Source organism: Sparus aurata, chromosome 21 (genome assembly GCF_900880675.1).
Source record: "Sparus aurata chromosome 21, fSpaAur1.1, whole genome shotgun sequence".
Taxonomy (NCBI): Eukaryota; Metazoa; Chordata; class Actinopteri; order Spariformes; family Sparidae; genus Sparus; species Sparus aurata.
Window position 1 is genome coordinate 2,293,811 of NC_044207.1, and position 16,035 is coordinate 2,309,845.

Below are 16,035 nucleotides of genomic sequence, written 5' to 3' on the forward strand. Positions count from 1 at the left end.
AAAGAACAAAATATGGATCCAATGTGTCATGTGGCCTCTTTCCTGTTGTTCTCACTCGACTCCGCCAATCAACACTCGTTTGAAGTGACTGTTTCACTAAGCTATGCTGTGTTCATGTCAAGTGTTCATAACATGTATTCATAACATGGGTTCATGTGTTCATGCTGTTTTAAACGCTGAACTAAGCCCAGTTATGAACTGTTTTCATGCAGAATATGAACAGGCTTCCAGGCTTCCAAAAACTGTCAGAATGACTTAAAACTGAACTGACATTGTGATTTAAATAAAGTACTTAAAAAAGTAAAAAGTATATTCAGAGCATTAAATGTGCCCTGTTGAATGCTAATGAACTAATCAGATTATTGGTACTGATGCCATAATGTTCAAGCAGCACTGACCTTTTAATTAGTGCTGGGTAGAATAATCAATAACAACGTGTTGTATGTTAGAAGGTCATCTTAGTTGTTAAAGAAAAACGCAAATGCAACCTAGGCTTTTTTTGTGAATGCATATGAGTCAAACCTTCGTGTAAAAGCTTAATTACGACAAAAGAGGCACTTTTAAGATTTACCATAGTTTCGTTTTCAGGCAAGCTCATTTTCAATGGGAGTGCTGGAGCACGCTGGCATCAAAATCACTATTCTAAAAACACTAAGAAGGCTCGACACAACATAAAACTTTGCTGGTAGTATCACCAGGGTCTCTACTCATGAACATGAGCATTGAGAACATTGTTTATGTACACAGAGTTTACTAAAAAGAAAGTTTTTTTAACAAGGTTAAACTAGGTTGCATTTTGGCGAGAGTTTTGCTTTAAGTAAAGTAGGTAGAAGCATAAAAAAGCATTGCTATTAAAGGTTACAGTGTTTATTGTTGTGACCGTCCCAGAAAAGGTGGTGGCATAGCAGTATATGTCAGACAGAAATTTCATTTCACTGTTCAATCATCTGTTTTCCTCAGCAGGCAATTTGAATTGCTTGCCCTGAAGTTGGAACTTCCTTAGACTTTCTCATCATTGAATAAACAGCTTTCAACTTTAGACTTCAATGAGATTCTTCTCACAGGAGATCTGAACTGGGATTGGTTATCTTTCGTTTCTGAATCTATGTGTGATTCTTTTAACACAATACAAATACTTAATGGGTCAACACGCCCAAACCTTAAATGTCCAGAGAAATCCTTCCTTCTTGATTTATTCTTAACTAATCCTACTCATAAATATTCAGATATTGGTATTTTTGCAAATGATATGAGTGATCATTGTGTTATAGCCACTATAAGACAAGCTAAGCTCCCAAAAGCAAAGCCACGTATTATTCTTAAATGTGATTATAAACATTTCTGTGAGCAGGGTTTTTATCATGATTTATGGCACTTTGATTGGTCCAGGATGTCACTTTTTAATGATGTAGAGCTGGCCTGGAAGTGCTTTTATGATGCTTTTATTATTATTATAAATAAACATGTCCCTCTCTGCAAATTTAGAGTAAAGGGTAGAAACAATCCTTGGTTCTCCCTTTAAAATCTAAATCCCAGGATGACTGGCTGATATTCAAACAGCTCAGAAATTGCTTTACTTCCCTTGTTAAAAAGTCTGATTTTTATGCTGATAAAACTACCTGTTACCTAAATGATCCTAAGAAGTTTTGGAAAGTTGTCAAATCCTTATTTGGGGATGAAACCACAGACGAATTGCCTGCTTGCATAGTAAAAGATGCACATACTCTGGCTGACAAAACAGCCATTCTAAATTATTTTAATGAGCACTTTGTTTCTTCAGGATCTCTATTTGAATCCTCACATCCCACAACAACCTAATGTGCAATGGGTTTGCCTTCAATCACCACCTATAAATGCTATGGCTTCAGGATTTGATCTGACTCCTTTTGATATAGCCGAGGTCTGTAGGGCTCTACAGCAATTGGATCTAAGTAAATCTGCTGGACCTGACAATCTCAAGCCTTTCTTTTTGAGGTCAGCTGCACAGAACCTGTGTCATATTTTTAATTGAACTCTTTCTCAAAATAAGATTCCCAGAATATGGAAGTCTGCTTATGTTCTTCCCTTCCTGAAGGGTGGTGATCCTCCATAGTTAACAACTATAGGCCAATCTCCAGTGTTGTGCCTGAATGCGTTCAATGAACGATCGTTCATGAACTCGTTCATATTTTGGGCGAACGTGAACTGAACGTACTGTATTTCTGCCTGATGAACGTTATTGTGAACGCGTTCATTCTGCGTTTGTGAACGGCGTGTTCTCACAGTTTAACTTCATTCAAGAGAGTGCCAGATTTCCATCGAGCCTTCCAGGCGAAACCCGGCTAAAACACACCGTGAACAGGCTTTGATGTAGCAGAAAAACACCCAGTCTGGCTGTTGTGTATAAAAACAACGCTGGACGAGACGTTTGTGTAACTCACTTTACTTTCGATCAAAACGAAACTTCAGCATGTTCAAATCAAATGTTTTAAAAAATGTTATCAAACTAATGATAATTACAATAATTGCATTATACTGTATTAGTCCTTACCCTACCTGTATACAAGTTCTTGTTTATTCACCCAGCAATACAAAACAATGGTATTAGGTCGAAGGTGGCAATAATACACTTTATGTGAACACATCTGACATGATACCTTTGTTCACTGTTCTAACTTCCACCACAGTCCATTAAATATCTTTACAAGAGGTAAAAGCTCCAAACAATCCCAAAACTAAAGGAAATACCTTCAAGAATAATCCAACATGAAACAATTCCTCAAAAATCTATATTTATTGTGTTGTCAACAAACATCTGACAACTATGCCACAAAACTGTATGTATTCTGTTTTACAGTTAGAGAGTTAGTGCTCTTGTCCTGTCCTGTCCTCTCCCTATCCTCTCCTCTCTGTCTGTGACTATCACTATCTGTAGCTTTTAACTTAGCTTAACAGTACTCGTAATTGAGTAGGCTTTTGAACAATGCAGGATAAATGTTGCAGACAGCCTGGACCTGGCGCTTTTAGTAAATGGGATGTGTGTTGTTGTAACTTATGTAACTATGTCTGTGTGGTATAGACCTCTCACCCTGTGAAGCACGGTGGGAGTAGCAGGCTCCGTCCACACGCTGCTGCAGCTGCTAGCTCCGCCCGTTGGAAAGAGTGTCGGGTGGACTCAACCATTTGTAAGAATGGGAGGGGGGGGGACTAAATCTTTAAAGATGTAAATAGCACATTATTGCGCGATTATAATGAGCACCGCTTACATTGTGCTTTCAATAAATGCTACTGCATTGTTCAAAAATTAATAATTGTGTCTCAAATTATTCTTTACTGGAGGGGGGGACATGTCCCCCCTGTCCCCCCTGGGATTTCCGCCTATGATTTTATTTTTCCCTTTCTTCGTCTTCTTCTTTTTTTAAAATTATTTATTTATTTACTTATTTATGTATTTTATTTTTAATTTGAACTCTAAAGCACCCGGCTAGCCTTTCAAGGTATGTGCAAGTGAATAAAAAATCAAAAGACACGGCAACGGCAAGCCAAAACAGATCCTCTACCACCCAAATTGCATTAACGACGTACAGCGGCTCCGTTGTCTTCATCTCCCAGCCGCAGCTGGCCCGCCTGGTTTTGCAGAATATTGTCGAAGAGCTGCAGTTTCAATGTTTAAACTGAGCCGTCTGTGGTTCTATATGGGCTGTGGCAATAATTTTGAAAAATAATAGCTCGCATCAACATATTGAAAAAAAAAAAAAAGAACTATGAACTACTTCTTTTTTGGAACTGTGAACTTAGTTCAACATTTTGAATTATGAACTATGAACTGAACTAGTTCATTTTAAAATTTCTGAACTGAACTTTGAACTAGTTCATGTAGAAAGTGAACTTTCCCAACACTGCCGATCTCCAAATTGTTTGTTCTCTCCAAAGTTTTAGAAAAGTTGGTCAGTGAACAACTTAAATGCTTTTCAGATGCTCATGGTCTCCTCTCACAATATCAGTCAGGTTTTCGTAAATAGCACAGTACAGTAAAAGTGTTCTGTTGTTAAAGTGGTAAATGACATCATAGAGGCACTATACGGCCGAAAATATTGTGCAGCTCTTTTTATAGACTTGTCAAAGGCATTTGACACAGTCGATCATGCCATCCTGGCAGATAGACTCCACAAGATTGGCTTATCTAACCAGGCTGTAAACTGGTTTTCTAATTATTATCAGATAGAACGCAGTGTGTCCAGGCTGCCGGGTCTTTTTACTCTTTTCTCCCTGTCCCAGAGGGCATGCCTCGAGGTTCCATATTAGGGCCACTGTTGTTCACAATTTATGTGAATAATCTTTATGATAATTTGTCTGATGCTGTGTCCCATTTATATGCTGATATATGCTGATACAGTAAATAATTGTTCATCTTCTTCAGCTTTAAAATCACTTGAGTTGTTGCAGTCAGCCTTTGACACTGTTCAGTTCTGTTTGACTCAGCTCAAGTTAGTGCTGAATGCAGATAAATCAAAGACCATGCTATTTTCAAATGGCAAGCAGCTTTCATCTCACCTTCCTAGGTTGTCAAGTGTTCATGGGGTTGAAATTGAAATAGTCACATCTTATAAATACTTAGGCACATTGATAAACTCGTTTCACGCTCGACGGATCGACTAGTTTGGTCTAGCTACCGGAAGACACGGATATCAATAAACAGGTAAGTAGCTCCTTGCACAATCACATTGTTCTAACTACTTTTTTATTCAGTTTGAGTCGTACACGCTACAGTGCTGTGTGCTAAGGTGTCTGCTGATGTTGCATAACTTTTGGTGTGAGATGTGGAGCATGTTAAGACGCTTAAAACACAGTGTAAAGTTCTGACCCCATGCTGTTAGCTGTCTATGCTAAATCTCCGTTCACGGAGCTCTGTAATGGTTGGACCAAATGTGTTCGCGTCTTCGGTACTGGCAAGTCAAGGGTCGCTTGAGCAATGAAGCTGCATGTTTAAATCGACCGAAGTTCTCCTTTAAATCTCAATGAGTTTCTTGCCTGGTTAAATAAGGGATATTGATTGATTTAAAGTGGCATAACATAAGAGCACTGCACGTACTTTTCATATATACTTAACCTGTTCACACCCACCCATTTTCAGTAATTTCGCCTATTTAGCATACCCAAATGGAAAAGCTGATAACACAAGAACTACAATTACGAGATGGATGTATGATACGCCATTTGAAAGCTAACAACCTCTAGTTTCTGTGAATGTGTTTATTTAGCATGTACCATACACATAACCAAAATGACATCAGTTCAAACATGGCTCTAAAACATTTTTTTTGTCTTCGAAAATAATAGGTCATATTTGAATAACAATAACTAGGATGTGCTTTATGTAAGGCATATGGCAATATAGCACATACCTTCCTCATCTTGTCAACTACACCTGGGTTAGACTTCTAGACCTACCCTTATGGGAGTTATGGAGGTTTTAGTTTGTGGTGTCACTGGCGTCCACGAACCTCTCCAAAACGTCTCCAAATGGCCAAATTGTGCCAAATGCTTTTACTCACTTCTGTGACACTGGAAACATTACTGAAGCATTTTGGTGACTATAAAACCTTTCTCCATGATTCAAAACATAATTTATTCACACATTCATTTGATGGGTGGTTGGAGGGGTTTCCACACACTTCTAGGTGGCCATATTGAGATATTGTCATGTGACAAGACACTACAGAATAGTTACCATTATACAAAAATGACAGACTATACTGAACTGAATTTCAAACAAGGATTTTATTATCTATCAATACACTATTACTGTATGTATAACGAACGCTCGTGAACGTCAGTCCCGGGGGGAAGACACGGACGGACGGACAGACGGTCATCAACTTCGTCAGCCGGGGGACGGACGGACGCTCATCGTTGTCAGCCGGGAGCTCCTAGCATCAACCGGGGGACAGACGGACGCTCGTCACCGTCACGCGCGGAGTATAGCGGCGCAGCGCCGCTGTTCCACCGTCTGGGGAGAACCCTGCAAAAGTAGTGGAAAATGTATAAAAAACAAAATAATCTACAAAAATGAAGTATATACAACTGTACATGGGCATAACTGACGTAAGTGGACATTGTGGGCCATTCTACATCCCATGTTTTGTGTGCCACTCATTGTAACAGTCCCTTGTGGCAACAAAACACAAGGGAACACCACATGTAGAACAGCCAACAGGTGTTTTTTTGTGGCAGAGCGTGCAAAGGCGTCTGCCGACACTGCCTGCATCCCGCTTAGCCACATTTTGCCCCTCTTTGAAATAATGCGGCTTGTGGGATGCTGCTGGGTTTGGGGGTGCAGTGTAACTTGAGGTGGATGGCTGGGACATTGACGCAGGTCCTTGGTCTGCAAGCTCCTCAATAGGGGCCTGGCGGAACTCTTTCTGCGTCATGGACTGCCCCCTCTGACACTGCTGGTACAGGATGTGAGCGTTCACAACCGCAATGTCCAAAAAGTGATAGAACAATGTCTTGTACCATTTCATTGTCTTGTGTGTGGCACTGTAGTACCCAATGAGTGCATCCGACAGGTCAACCCCCCCCCATGTGCTGGTTATAGTCCTTGACTGGTGCTGGAATGGGGACATCGATCGCCGCCCACTGTCCAGCTGTCTTCACTCTCCTTCGGGTTGTATCACCAGTGAATGCCTTGTGAATGGTGGAACACATGACAACCTCTCTAGTGTCCATCCATTTTACAAAAAGGAGTTCGCTGTCCCTGATCCACTTGATTGTCCCCCGAGGAGTGCCCCTGGTGAAGTCATTGATGGTGGTCTTGGGGAAACCAACCCGGTTTGTGCGGATGGTACCACAAGCCCCTGTCTTCTTCTTTAGCAGGTCCAGAAAAAGTTGGGAGCTTGTGTAAAAGTTATCAATATAAAGCTGATAACCTGTACCAAGGGAATCAAAGTCCATGAGGTACATGACAGAGTCATAGCTCAGTCCCTTTCCAGCGCTAGGTGACTTCCCCTCATAAACAAAAAAATTCCACATGTAGCCAGTGCCAGAATCTGCCAAAACAAACAGTTTGTATCCCCACTTAGTGGGCTTGTTCCTGATGTACTGCTTTATGGAGATTCTGGCCTTTGATGCAACCATCCTTTCATCAATTGCGATGTGTTGCTCTGGCTGGAAGTGGGCTTTGCAGGCTTTGACAATCTGGCTGTAAAGTGGCTTGATCTTGCCCAGGCGGTCATAAGCTGGTGTCCCCCTCTTAGCTGCATTCTCCTCATCTGCTGTGATGTCACTCATGTGGAGAGCACGAGAAATCCTGAGGAATTTATTACGGGACATCACAGAGGGGGGAATGGAAGGCTATAGAGGCGGGACCCTTTCCAGTAATCCACCAGCGTAGGGCACTTGACCATCCCCATGTATATTACCATGGCAAGGTAAGAAAAAATGTCATCTACGCCAATGTTATGCCAGACCTCTTTTTTCCCTTCATGCCTCTTTGCTCCATAGGCATTAGTGTTTGCCATCAAAGTCCCAAGCACTGCGTCGGTGAAAAACAGTCTGAAAAACTGCAGTGGACTGGTTGCCACTCTGGTCTCCTGCTGTGGTCCGGGCTGTCTCACCGGCATGAAGGCAACTTGAGCAGGCTCAACGTCGTCATCCCCCACATCATGCCACTGTTGTTCCTCCGTGTGGGAGCTAGGTTCTCTGGAGGATCCTCCTCTTCTGCCCCTCCCCCGGGCACGTCTGGCAGCACGGGAACGTCCAGCAGTTGGTATAGAAGCTGCAGCGTCCCCTGAGCCAGAGGGGGCAGTGAAAGATGCAGCAGGGGAGGTAGCTCTGGTGGATGCAGAGGAGGATCGTTGCCGCTTCTGCCGACCACCTTCAGCAGGAGATGGGGTTTGGCGTCTGAGTGTCCTACTTTGAGGCTCCCAATCCACGTCACTGTCAGACTGTGACCTACAAAACACAATGCAATGCACAAATGTTACCAAATATAATGAAAAAATATATAAATGCATTTCAATGGGGTGTTATTTACATAGGAAACAAATAAACACGGATATCATATTATATATATTACACAAAAGAAGACACGGACAGACGGTCACCAACTCCTTCAGCCGGGGGACGGACGGACGCTCATCGCTGTCAGCCGGGGGACGGACGCTCGTCACCATCACGCGCGGAGCATAGCGCCGCTGACCTAGCGGTATAGCGGCGTAGTGCCGCTGTTCCACCGTCTGGGGACGGTGCCTAAGCCGCGCCTAAGCCGTATAATGGCAGGGAAAACCCTGACATTATAGAATAGGATTACAAGGATTACATAACTTTAGTTGAGTAGCTAGCTAGCTTGCTAGGCTTAGCAAGGCTAATTAGGCCCAGGGGCGCTAACCATTTAGCATCATTTATGACATGCTAATGTATACTGTACTGTTCACTGTAATCATAAAAAAAACCCCCACCCACTAACTTTCATTCAAATTTCACTCATGGCTAAATAAATAAATAAAACATGATCAAAGATAACGTTACTCACCGATCTAAGATGTCGTCAAGTCCCTGAGCGAACATCTCCTCTCTCTCAGAGTCATACTCACTGTCTTGACTCTCATCAGATGATGCTATAGTCCATTCCTGGTCATCTTCTCGGATATATTTGGATTTCTTCCTGGCTTTCGCCATTGTAAACTATGAAAATGCCGATGAAGAAATGCGTCTCTTCACCATGCGTCTGCTGCGTAAAGTCCGCCCACAAGTCGCCAGACGCACAGAAACCCCTCGGCTCATAAATACCTGAACTGGGCACGCCTGCCCTCATTAGAAAGGTAAAATAATTGGCTAGAAGCCTGAGTGATTGACATGTCGATAGCCAATACGCTATTCCTATACTAAGGCAGCGAAAAACAGTAAACAAAGTCTATTGGTCCTTCAAACAGGCAGCGCTCGATCTACTTCAGGGGCTCTGCTGGGGTGAAAACTGAACAGAAAAAGATGGGGACACGTTTATTTTGTAGCCAGCAAAGTGATGAAAACAAGCATACCCAACATCACCATACAGGAACTAGAAAACATTTCGGTGCGGCCGGTAAAGTATGGACTTTATTTGCCGGACAAAGTTGGTAGACGGTAAACAAATGGACTTTACAGGACGATATTCACAAGCTGGAATAATTTTATGAAAAACCATTTTGATGCTTTTGATCAGTGGATTCTTACGGACAACTGGAATATAGATAATTGAGGAATGGACACATGTTACGGCTTTATGGCCGCTTCAAAGGTAGGGAGTCGCCGTGTGTTTCTTGTGTCTCACGTTTACCATGCTGGTGAATATCAATGATTTATGGTTTGGTGCTCATGATTTCTGCAAAATCAACTGGATGAATGAATTGTGGAGATTCCCCCCTTTCTAACGACGTATAGTATGTCCATATTGATGAAAGTTGAAGCGGGATACGTCACTGCGCAGTGTAGACATACAGTCATTTATCTGAAATCGCCCGTTGGCGGGCGGGTGGGTGCGGAGAGGTTAAATGAACAATACTTGAGTAAATGTATTTCCTGCATCAACATAGGTTATACTAAAATTTCAGTGAGTACAGTGTTAACATGAAACACACCTTCATGAAACAGAGGCTTCTTTTTACTTTGACTATCATTTCGTTTGTTAGGTACGGCAGCCCAGAAGTGTCATCATGACATAAAACATTTTTGTCATTATAAAAGAGGAACGTATTTGTTGAGGATGACACATTATAATGACTGAAATCCATTCCTTTTCACTGCTCTATACTTCCCTCTGTCATTTCATTTGATGACCTTCATGGATGCTACTTTCTGCTGGCAATCTCATGTTGCTAATGCAAAAATTACAGCTGTGTAACACTGTTAGTGATACACAATGATGCAAGAACTCCATTAACTCCTGGTTACACATCACTTAGTGTGCTTGATTGTTTTTTAACATATCTTAATACATCATAAATGCAAATGCAGTGATCTTTAACGTTGCAGTTCTCATCCAAAGATTGCTGTTATGAGAAAGCATCTTACAATAAGAGAACATGTTTTTTGTTAATAACAGTTATGTGCACAGTGTAACCGTCATAGTGTTTGCTAAAGATAAAACACCCTCTCATATAATGCAGGGTAAGGCAGACTTTTTTGGACTTTTTAAGACCACTTTGAACTGCCATGACAACGACTAGAGGAACAAGCTACTGCTAAGGTGAGTTGTTTAAAAACTTTCTTTTTAGCAAACTGTGCACACAAACAAATGTTCTCAATGCTTGTGTTCATGTGTAGAGACCCTGGTGATACTACGAGCAAAGTTTCATGTTGTGTCGAGCCTTCTTAGCGATATTGATGCTAGCGTAAAAGTGCCCCCGCACTCCTACTGAAAATGAGTTTGAGCTGAAAACGAAAATACGGTCAATCTGTGCCTCTTCCATCGTACTTTTTATAAAAACGGTACACACTCACACACACAGACACGGTGTTCAAAATTGAAAGCACTTCCGCTTTCAACGTCAGAGTTGAGCCGAAGATGGTTTGAATGTTGCTCGTCTGCGAGACGGTGCAGACTTCGGGTCGAGCAGAACCTCGACAACTTTGACCGGGAACTGGTGACAAAGGCGTACAGGAGTGTGTGATGGCGTGAATTCGCTGGAGACTTTTAGAAGCTACTGGTGTTTTCCCGATTTTGTGTGTGACACCAGCGCTTTCACACCGAGTGTGCCCAAGTTTAGGGTCCTCTTGCAGAGCATACGCTGCGCCTCAAATTCGTCATTTTACGGCTTTTAACCAACTGAATTCTGGATGTTCAAGCCAACACTTGTGATATTTAAACTTTCCCATAGTGGTAGCAGATTCCGCAGTCTAAGTCTTTCCGGAACTGGTGAAGTGTGCGGTGATAAATTCCGACTGGGCTGTTGGCAAAATGCCACTTATGTTCCTGGAATCTCTGGAATTCCTGAATCTCACCAACACATTTCCCTAAAACAAAAACAAAAAAACAAAAAAGGCGACGACAGAAGCGGTAAATGAACGTACATATTTATGACATAAATTTTTAAGGATCCGCGGATACCCTGTAATGAGTTTGGTCATTTTACAGTTCCTCCAACATTTTGCAGTCGTTTTTTTGGGATTGTTGTGGTGTAAAATGCCTGATTTCATGGCAGTGTTGTTTTTATTTATTTATTTATTTATTTATTTTTACATTTTTAGGATTTTTTATTTTCTTATTTATCTATTTATTCATTTTTTATGAAGCATCATATTTCTTCCACCATGTCCCCTCAGGGGCTATGTACTGTTCACTTGGTAATCCATGAAATAAAAACTGAACTGCCACGACACTGAATGACACTGATTAATGGTGGAAAATTATATTCAGCATGAAGAAGTTTTGATTTAACCACACAAGCTATAAAATGCAGACTTTAAAGCTAAGTCTGTACACATTTTTGTTATTTTACAGCAGTTATTAGATTACCAAGGAAACGGGTAGTCCTGCGCACCATGGGGTTCACATAGCAACAGTCCCCAATGATAACAACCTTCTCTTGGTCATACAGGTTGTTTGAGTTGCAGTGAAGGAGGAAGATGACGAGCTCGACTCCTGAGATCTGCGACACACAATGAAAAAAGGAGATTACTGTTGGAGATCCCTGGGTTGTTGAATTGTTGGAATAAAGTTACCAGTAATGATGTACTGTCACACTCTCACACCATTTTCACCCATCTTTTCCATTTATTCAATCTGTATTCCACAATATCTAACCAGTGTCATAATCCCATAGAACAGCATTCATAACACGATAGGAAATAGAAATCTCAACAGATACACAGGAGATCTACAGGTTTTACTGTTTGTTTTCCAATCAGACATGCATCGAGCTCACAGTAATGTGATCATTTGTGTACAAACACATAAGGCTACGAAGAAAAACAGATAGAGGAGAAATCCCAGCAGTCAGCTGTTGAGGGAGAGTTCATTCTCTCAACACTATGCTAATGACACACCAGAACATGAGTAGGCCCTACTGTAGGGACACTAACTTTAGGCTGTACGTAGTTTTGATAGACAGTTTAAAATGGGTCTCAGATGGGCTCGAAGGTTCAAACATGTTAGCACACATGTTAGCACATTCAGCAAAGTGGTATATGAAAGACCTAAAATCACTGAACTATGAGTTCTGTTTTAATCTCCACCAACTCCTGAGTGAAATGTACTGTTATTTAGCTGCTCAATGCTGCACAGTGCTCACAAGTAAGTCTCTACATTTGTCTGCCTGCTGCTAGGTGCTGGGCTGGGAGATTACAAGAGTATCACAAGAGCTCTGCCACTGAACACAGCTGCCTGCTGCTGGAAACAGTTGATGAGAGCACTGAAGCAAACTGACCAAAGTATAGTTGAACGTGAGCTGACAGACACTGTGAAACCCTCTGTAGAGCTTAGGGGAAGTGCTGAGTAGAAACCTCTGTCCCAATACCACCAGTCAATATAAAAGTATTAATTGATCATCTCTTTCTTCTGCAAACTGTAAAGCACATTCATGCTGTAATGAATACTTTTTCATACACCGCTTGTACTAAATACCTGTCAACAGTGTCTTTTACATTTGATAAAATAAACAAGTATCAGACAGTTTAATTATGTACAGTATTTTCTATTAACTTGCACTTTTAACATCTGTGCCTCTCTGTAGCTCTTCTTCCAATAGCATCAGCATCTTCATCACAACAAAGAGAAGCCGTACCTTCAGCTGATTGTGTTTAAATCACAGTGCAACTCACCAGTACGACAGGCAGTCCACCCACCACAGAGTACAGGATCACAGGCTGTATTCGACTGTTCTGTTCAGGTCCAGGATCTGGTTTAGTCAAAGCTGGATCTCTGCAAATGAAGCCCTGCTCTACTGGACTGAAAGTGTCGGTGAACTCACAGTAGTAAACCAGCATCACTGTCGCAGCCAAAATCACCACCTGGAAGTAGAGCATGGTGGACCCAGCCACCAACAACCAGACGTCGCAGCGTCCTGGACACAGTATTACAGCAATGAAGAATGCAACTGATGACTTCCAATAAATGATGCTACTTAAAATCCAACGTTACCAGTCTCTAGTTAAGTCACCACTGGGAATAATCCAGTTTTAATCATTCCTGGTAAATGTGTCACACTATGATGCTCAATAATCCAAATTTCCAAACCATTAATATGTACAACCTGGCCGAACAATTTGCTGAGAATGATCCAGTGCAAAGGATGATGGGGAGTGTGCTAAAGATGGTGATGATTTGCCCCTCAGAAATGGGGAAAGTCTTTCTTTGCCTATTTTGTGATTCTGTGGGAGGGAAACCTTGTCCTTCCGCTCCTGTGAATATCCTGAATCATCTGACTCCAGCCAACCAGTGAACTCATTCTATGTCACTGAACAATCTCTAAAGAGCCACTTACAGTCAGCTGAACACAAACCCACTTCAGTGCTCTACAGAATTGTTGAAAAAAGAGAAAGTGGAGGGCAGATGTTACAAAAGTTTTTAGACTGATTTTTCAGGTTGGCTCAAGATGTTAAAAAGGTTAAGCACAGGTTCGGACCTCAAGTTGTAAATTATGGAAGATATGGAAGAATTAAGACCTTTGTTACATGTTTCATTAAGTTGTACTGGATGTATGTGATTTTCCCAAATGTTTCCAATAAGGTTAAAAAAACAGAAATCCACCAGAACACACAAGGTACGGTGTGTTTCATTTGGTCACCTGTCGCTACAGTATACCCTCCAAGAGAGAGTTAGAGAGTTTGGGACAAAGTCTGAAGATCAGACTTACGTAACGTGAGTAAAACAAGAGTGTCTCAGTCACATCAGATTAGAAATTACATATCGTGTATCTAAAGCTGTGTTTGGTGTGTTCAGGCAGCAGTACAAGCTAAGAACAGCACTGACGTTATCACCTTACACAGTTCATATAGCTGAGTCCAACAAGACACAGAGCAACAGGAGCATTTATTTGTAGCTGTGTATTTGTCCACCTCATGCACAATATTCTCTTTTATATATATCTAAGGCCTTATTTTCTATGGAGTTTTGATTTGGTTAACTGCAAATGTGTTGAACATTCTAGACAACATTATAGTGCTGGTTCCGGTATTAATTCATCTGTAAAGTACAGCCTGCAACAAGGTGTATATAGTATGTATCACGGTTGGAAAATAGGTGGATTGGGGTGGGACAGGCCAGTAAGGGTCCACCAGCAAAATGTTGCCAAACAGGTTCACATGACAGTATGTGTGGGAAATGACTAAATCATAATTAGTTTAGCTTTAAGGCAAATTACATCTTTTGACCTCTGAATACATCATGAATAGTGACAAGTTTGATCTCCTCTGCACATCACTGTCAGGGTCACCCTCCATCACTCTACAGTTCCAGTCAGGATCAGTCTAATACCAATGAACATCACTAAACTCAAACTCAAGCAGCCAAGCAGTTTCAGTTGGGAACAATGAATACTGCTTCCATCTTGTGGTCATACTGTAATGTCAGGTAAATAACAAGAGACAGCTTCTACATTGTATATGGGCACCCTAATGAGACAGGACATGGTCTCAGTCAGACCAATGGCACACAAAGCCTTGAGAGGCTTGTTTGTGTCTCAGACTGTGCAGCGTGGGTGTATGCTAAAGAAAAAACATATGTAATATAAGTGAAAGTTACAATATAAGGGCACATCACTGTGTGCAGCAGCTGTCTTTTGTATCCACCATACATAGCTGAGCTGATAAAGAGGTCAGGCAGCTAATGTAAACCAGTTGACATGTGAACTGTCCTGTTTTGTGTCAGAGAAAAAGAAGAACCTTGACAAGTCCTGTCCAGGACGTCCTGCTGCCTGTGAACAGTCAGGACATGAAAGGAAGCTAACACTCAAAAAGAGTGATTAGAGTGGCAAAAGAGATAACCAGGACTTTTTTATCTAGCGGATGCCGGAGCACAACACAGCAATTCAGCTGAATTTTGCACCGAGCAGACAGGAAATATTCCACCTTTTCCAAAAGCCGCCTCTGAGGTAGGTGTAAACATGTGATGTGAGGTGACGTGAAGCTCGAAGTTGGGCTGTGAAAAATGACAATGAATTTGCCTTCAAACTCTTCGGCGCCATTAATCACGTCACTATTGTCGCGCAGTTGAAACGTGAATTGAAACCTCCATGCGTTCGTCCGCAGCGCAATGCATGATGGTAAATATTAAGGGTGTCACGATTTCAATTTTAAATCGAAATCAATCGAAATTAAGTCACAATCTCGAACTTCGAATTAAAAAAATGGGATCGTCGATGCTGCCATGGCCTAATGTCACGTCTGGTCGGCTTGCCGAGCGAAAAAAAAACCACACACGTGTGGAAGTGCTGCGAGTCAACCTCCTCTAACTTATCTACTAGCTAAGCCAGTAGCTATTAGCTACAGCCAGCCAAACGATAGCATGGTGTTACACCATTCCTGTTCCGCTCCCGGACCGTGGTCGGGAAGCACAGGGGAGATGATTTCCTGTGGGGCCAAAGTTTGTGTTTACTGTTGGTGAACCCCCTTTCACGTGTGAAGCTGGTCGGGAAATAATACCAGGGAGCTTTGCTGTATCTGGAGGAGCCGTCGCCTTTATTCACAGCCAAACTGCAGACTGTATTGTACACTTTACTGCTGTCGCTACTACTGCTACTCCTTTTGCTTCTCCTTCCTCTTCCATTCATTCACTGTCCGCACATATGCACGCTCCCTCACTCTCGCTCGCCCACTCACACATTACGCACACACACCTCACGCAGCGCCCTATTCCTGAAAGTGGCTACGCCACTCTTACAACAATGGCAACTGCAGATGCAGGAGACCTATCGACAGAACTTGAACCCCCTCCTCTTTCACTGAAGTCGCCCATGTGGAAGTATTTTGGATTTCCAGTGAATTATGTTGACAGCATTTGCGTTGTCGACAAAAAAGCCACAGTTTGCAAGCTCTGCAGAAACTAGATGGCAGGTTATTTTCTTTAAGTTTCCAATTGAC

At 41.9% G+C, this 16,035-nt stretch overlaps 2 protein-coding genes across 4 annotated transcripts in view; both read right to left on the minus strand.

The window, feature by feature from the left end:
• The window catches only part of LOC115572882 (phospholipid phosphatase-related protein type 5-like), a 43,134-nt gene that overhangs the window by 3,010 nt on the left and 24,089 nt on the right, over nt 1-16,035 (minus strand). The window contains exons 1-3 of one of the 3 annotated variants that reach the window (XM_030403362.1): nt 13,209-13,398; nt 12,778-13,019; nt 11,474-11,606 (exon numbers count right to left, since the gene is read on the minus strand). In XM_030403362.1, the coding sequence (XP_030259222.1) occupies nt 11,474-11,606; nt 12,778-12,981 (337 nt within the window). In that variant the 5' untranslated portion in view covers nt 12,982-13,019; nt 13,209-13,398. Of the gene's footprint in view, nt 1-11,473; nt 11,607-12,777; nt 15,460-16,035 lie in introns of those variants that run through there. The other 2 variants (XM_030403360.1, XM_030403359.1) reach the window with 2 other exon arrangements.
• Nucleotides 5,742-8,532, minus strand: LOC115572884 (piggyBac transposable element-derived protein 4-like). The gene is made up of 2 exons (XM_030403365.1): nt 8,513-8,532; nt 5,742-7,932 (listed from the first exon to the last, which is right to left on the minus strand). Exon 2 carries the CDS (start codon nt 7,309-7,311, stop codon nt 6,550-6,552), a length of 762 nt encoding a protein of 253 aa, XP_030259225.1. The 5' UTR covers nt 7,312-7,932; nt 8,513-8,532; the 3' UTR covers nt 5,742-6,549.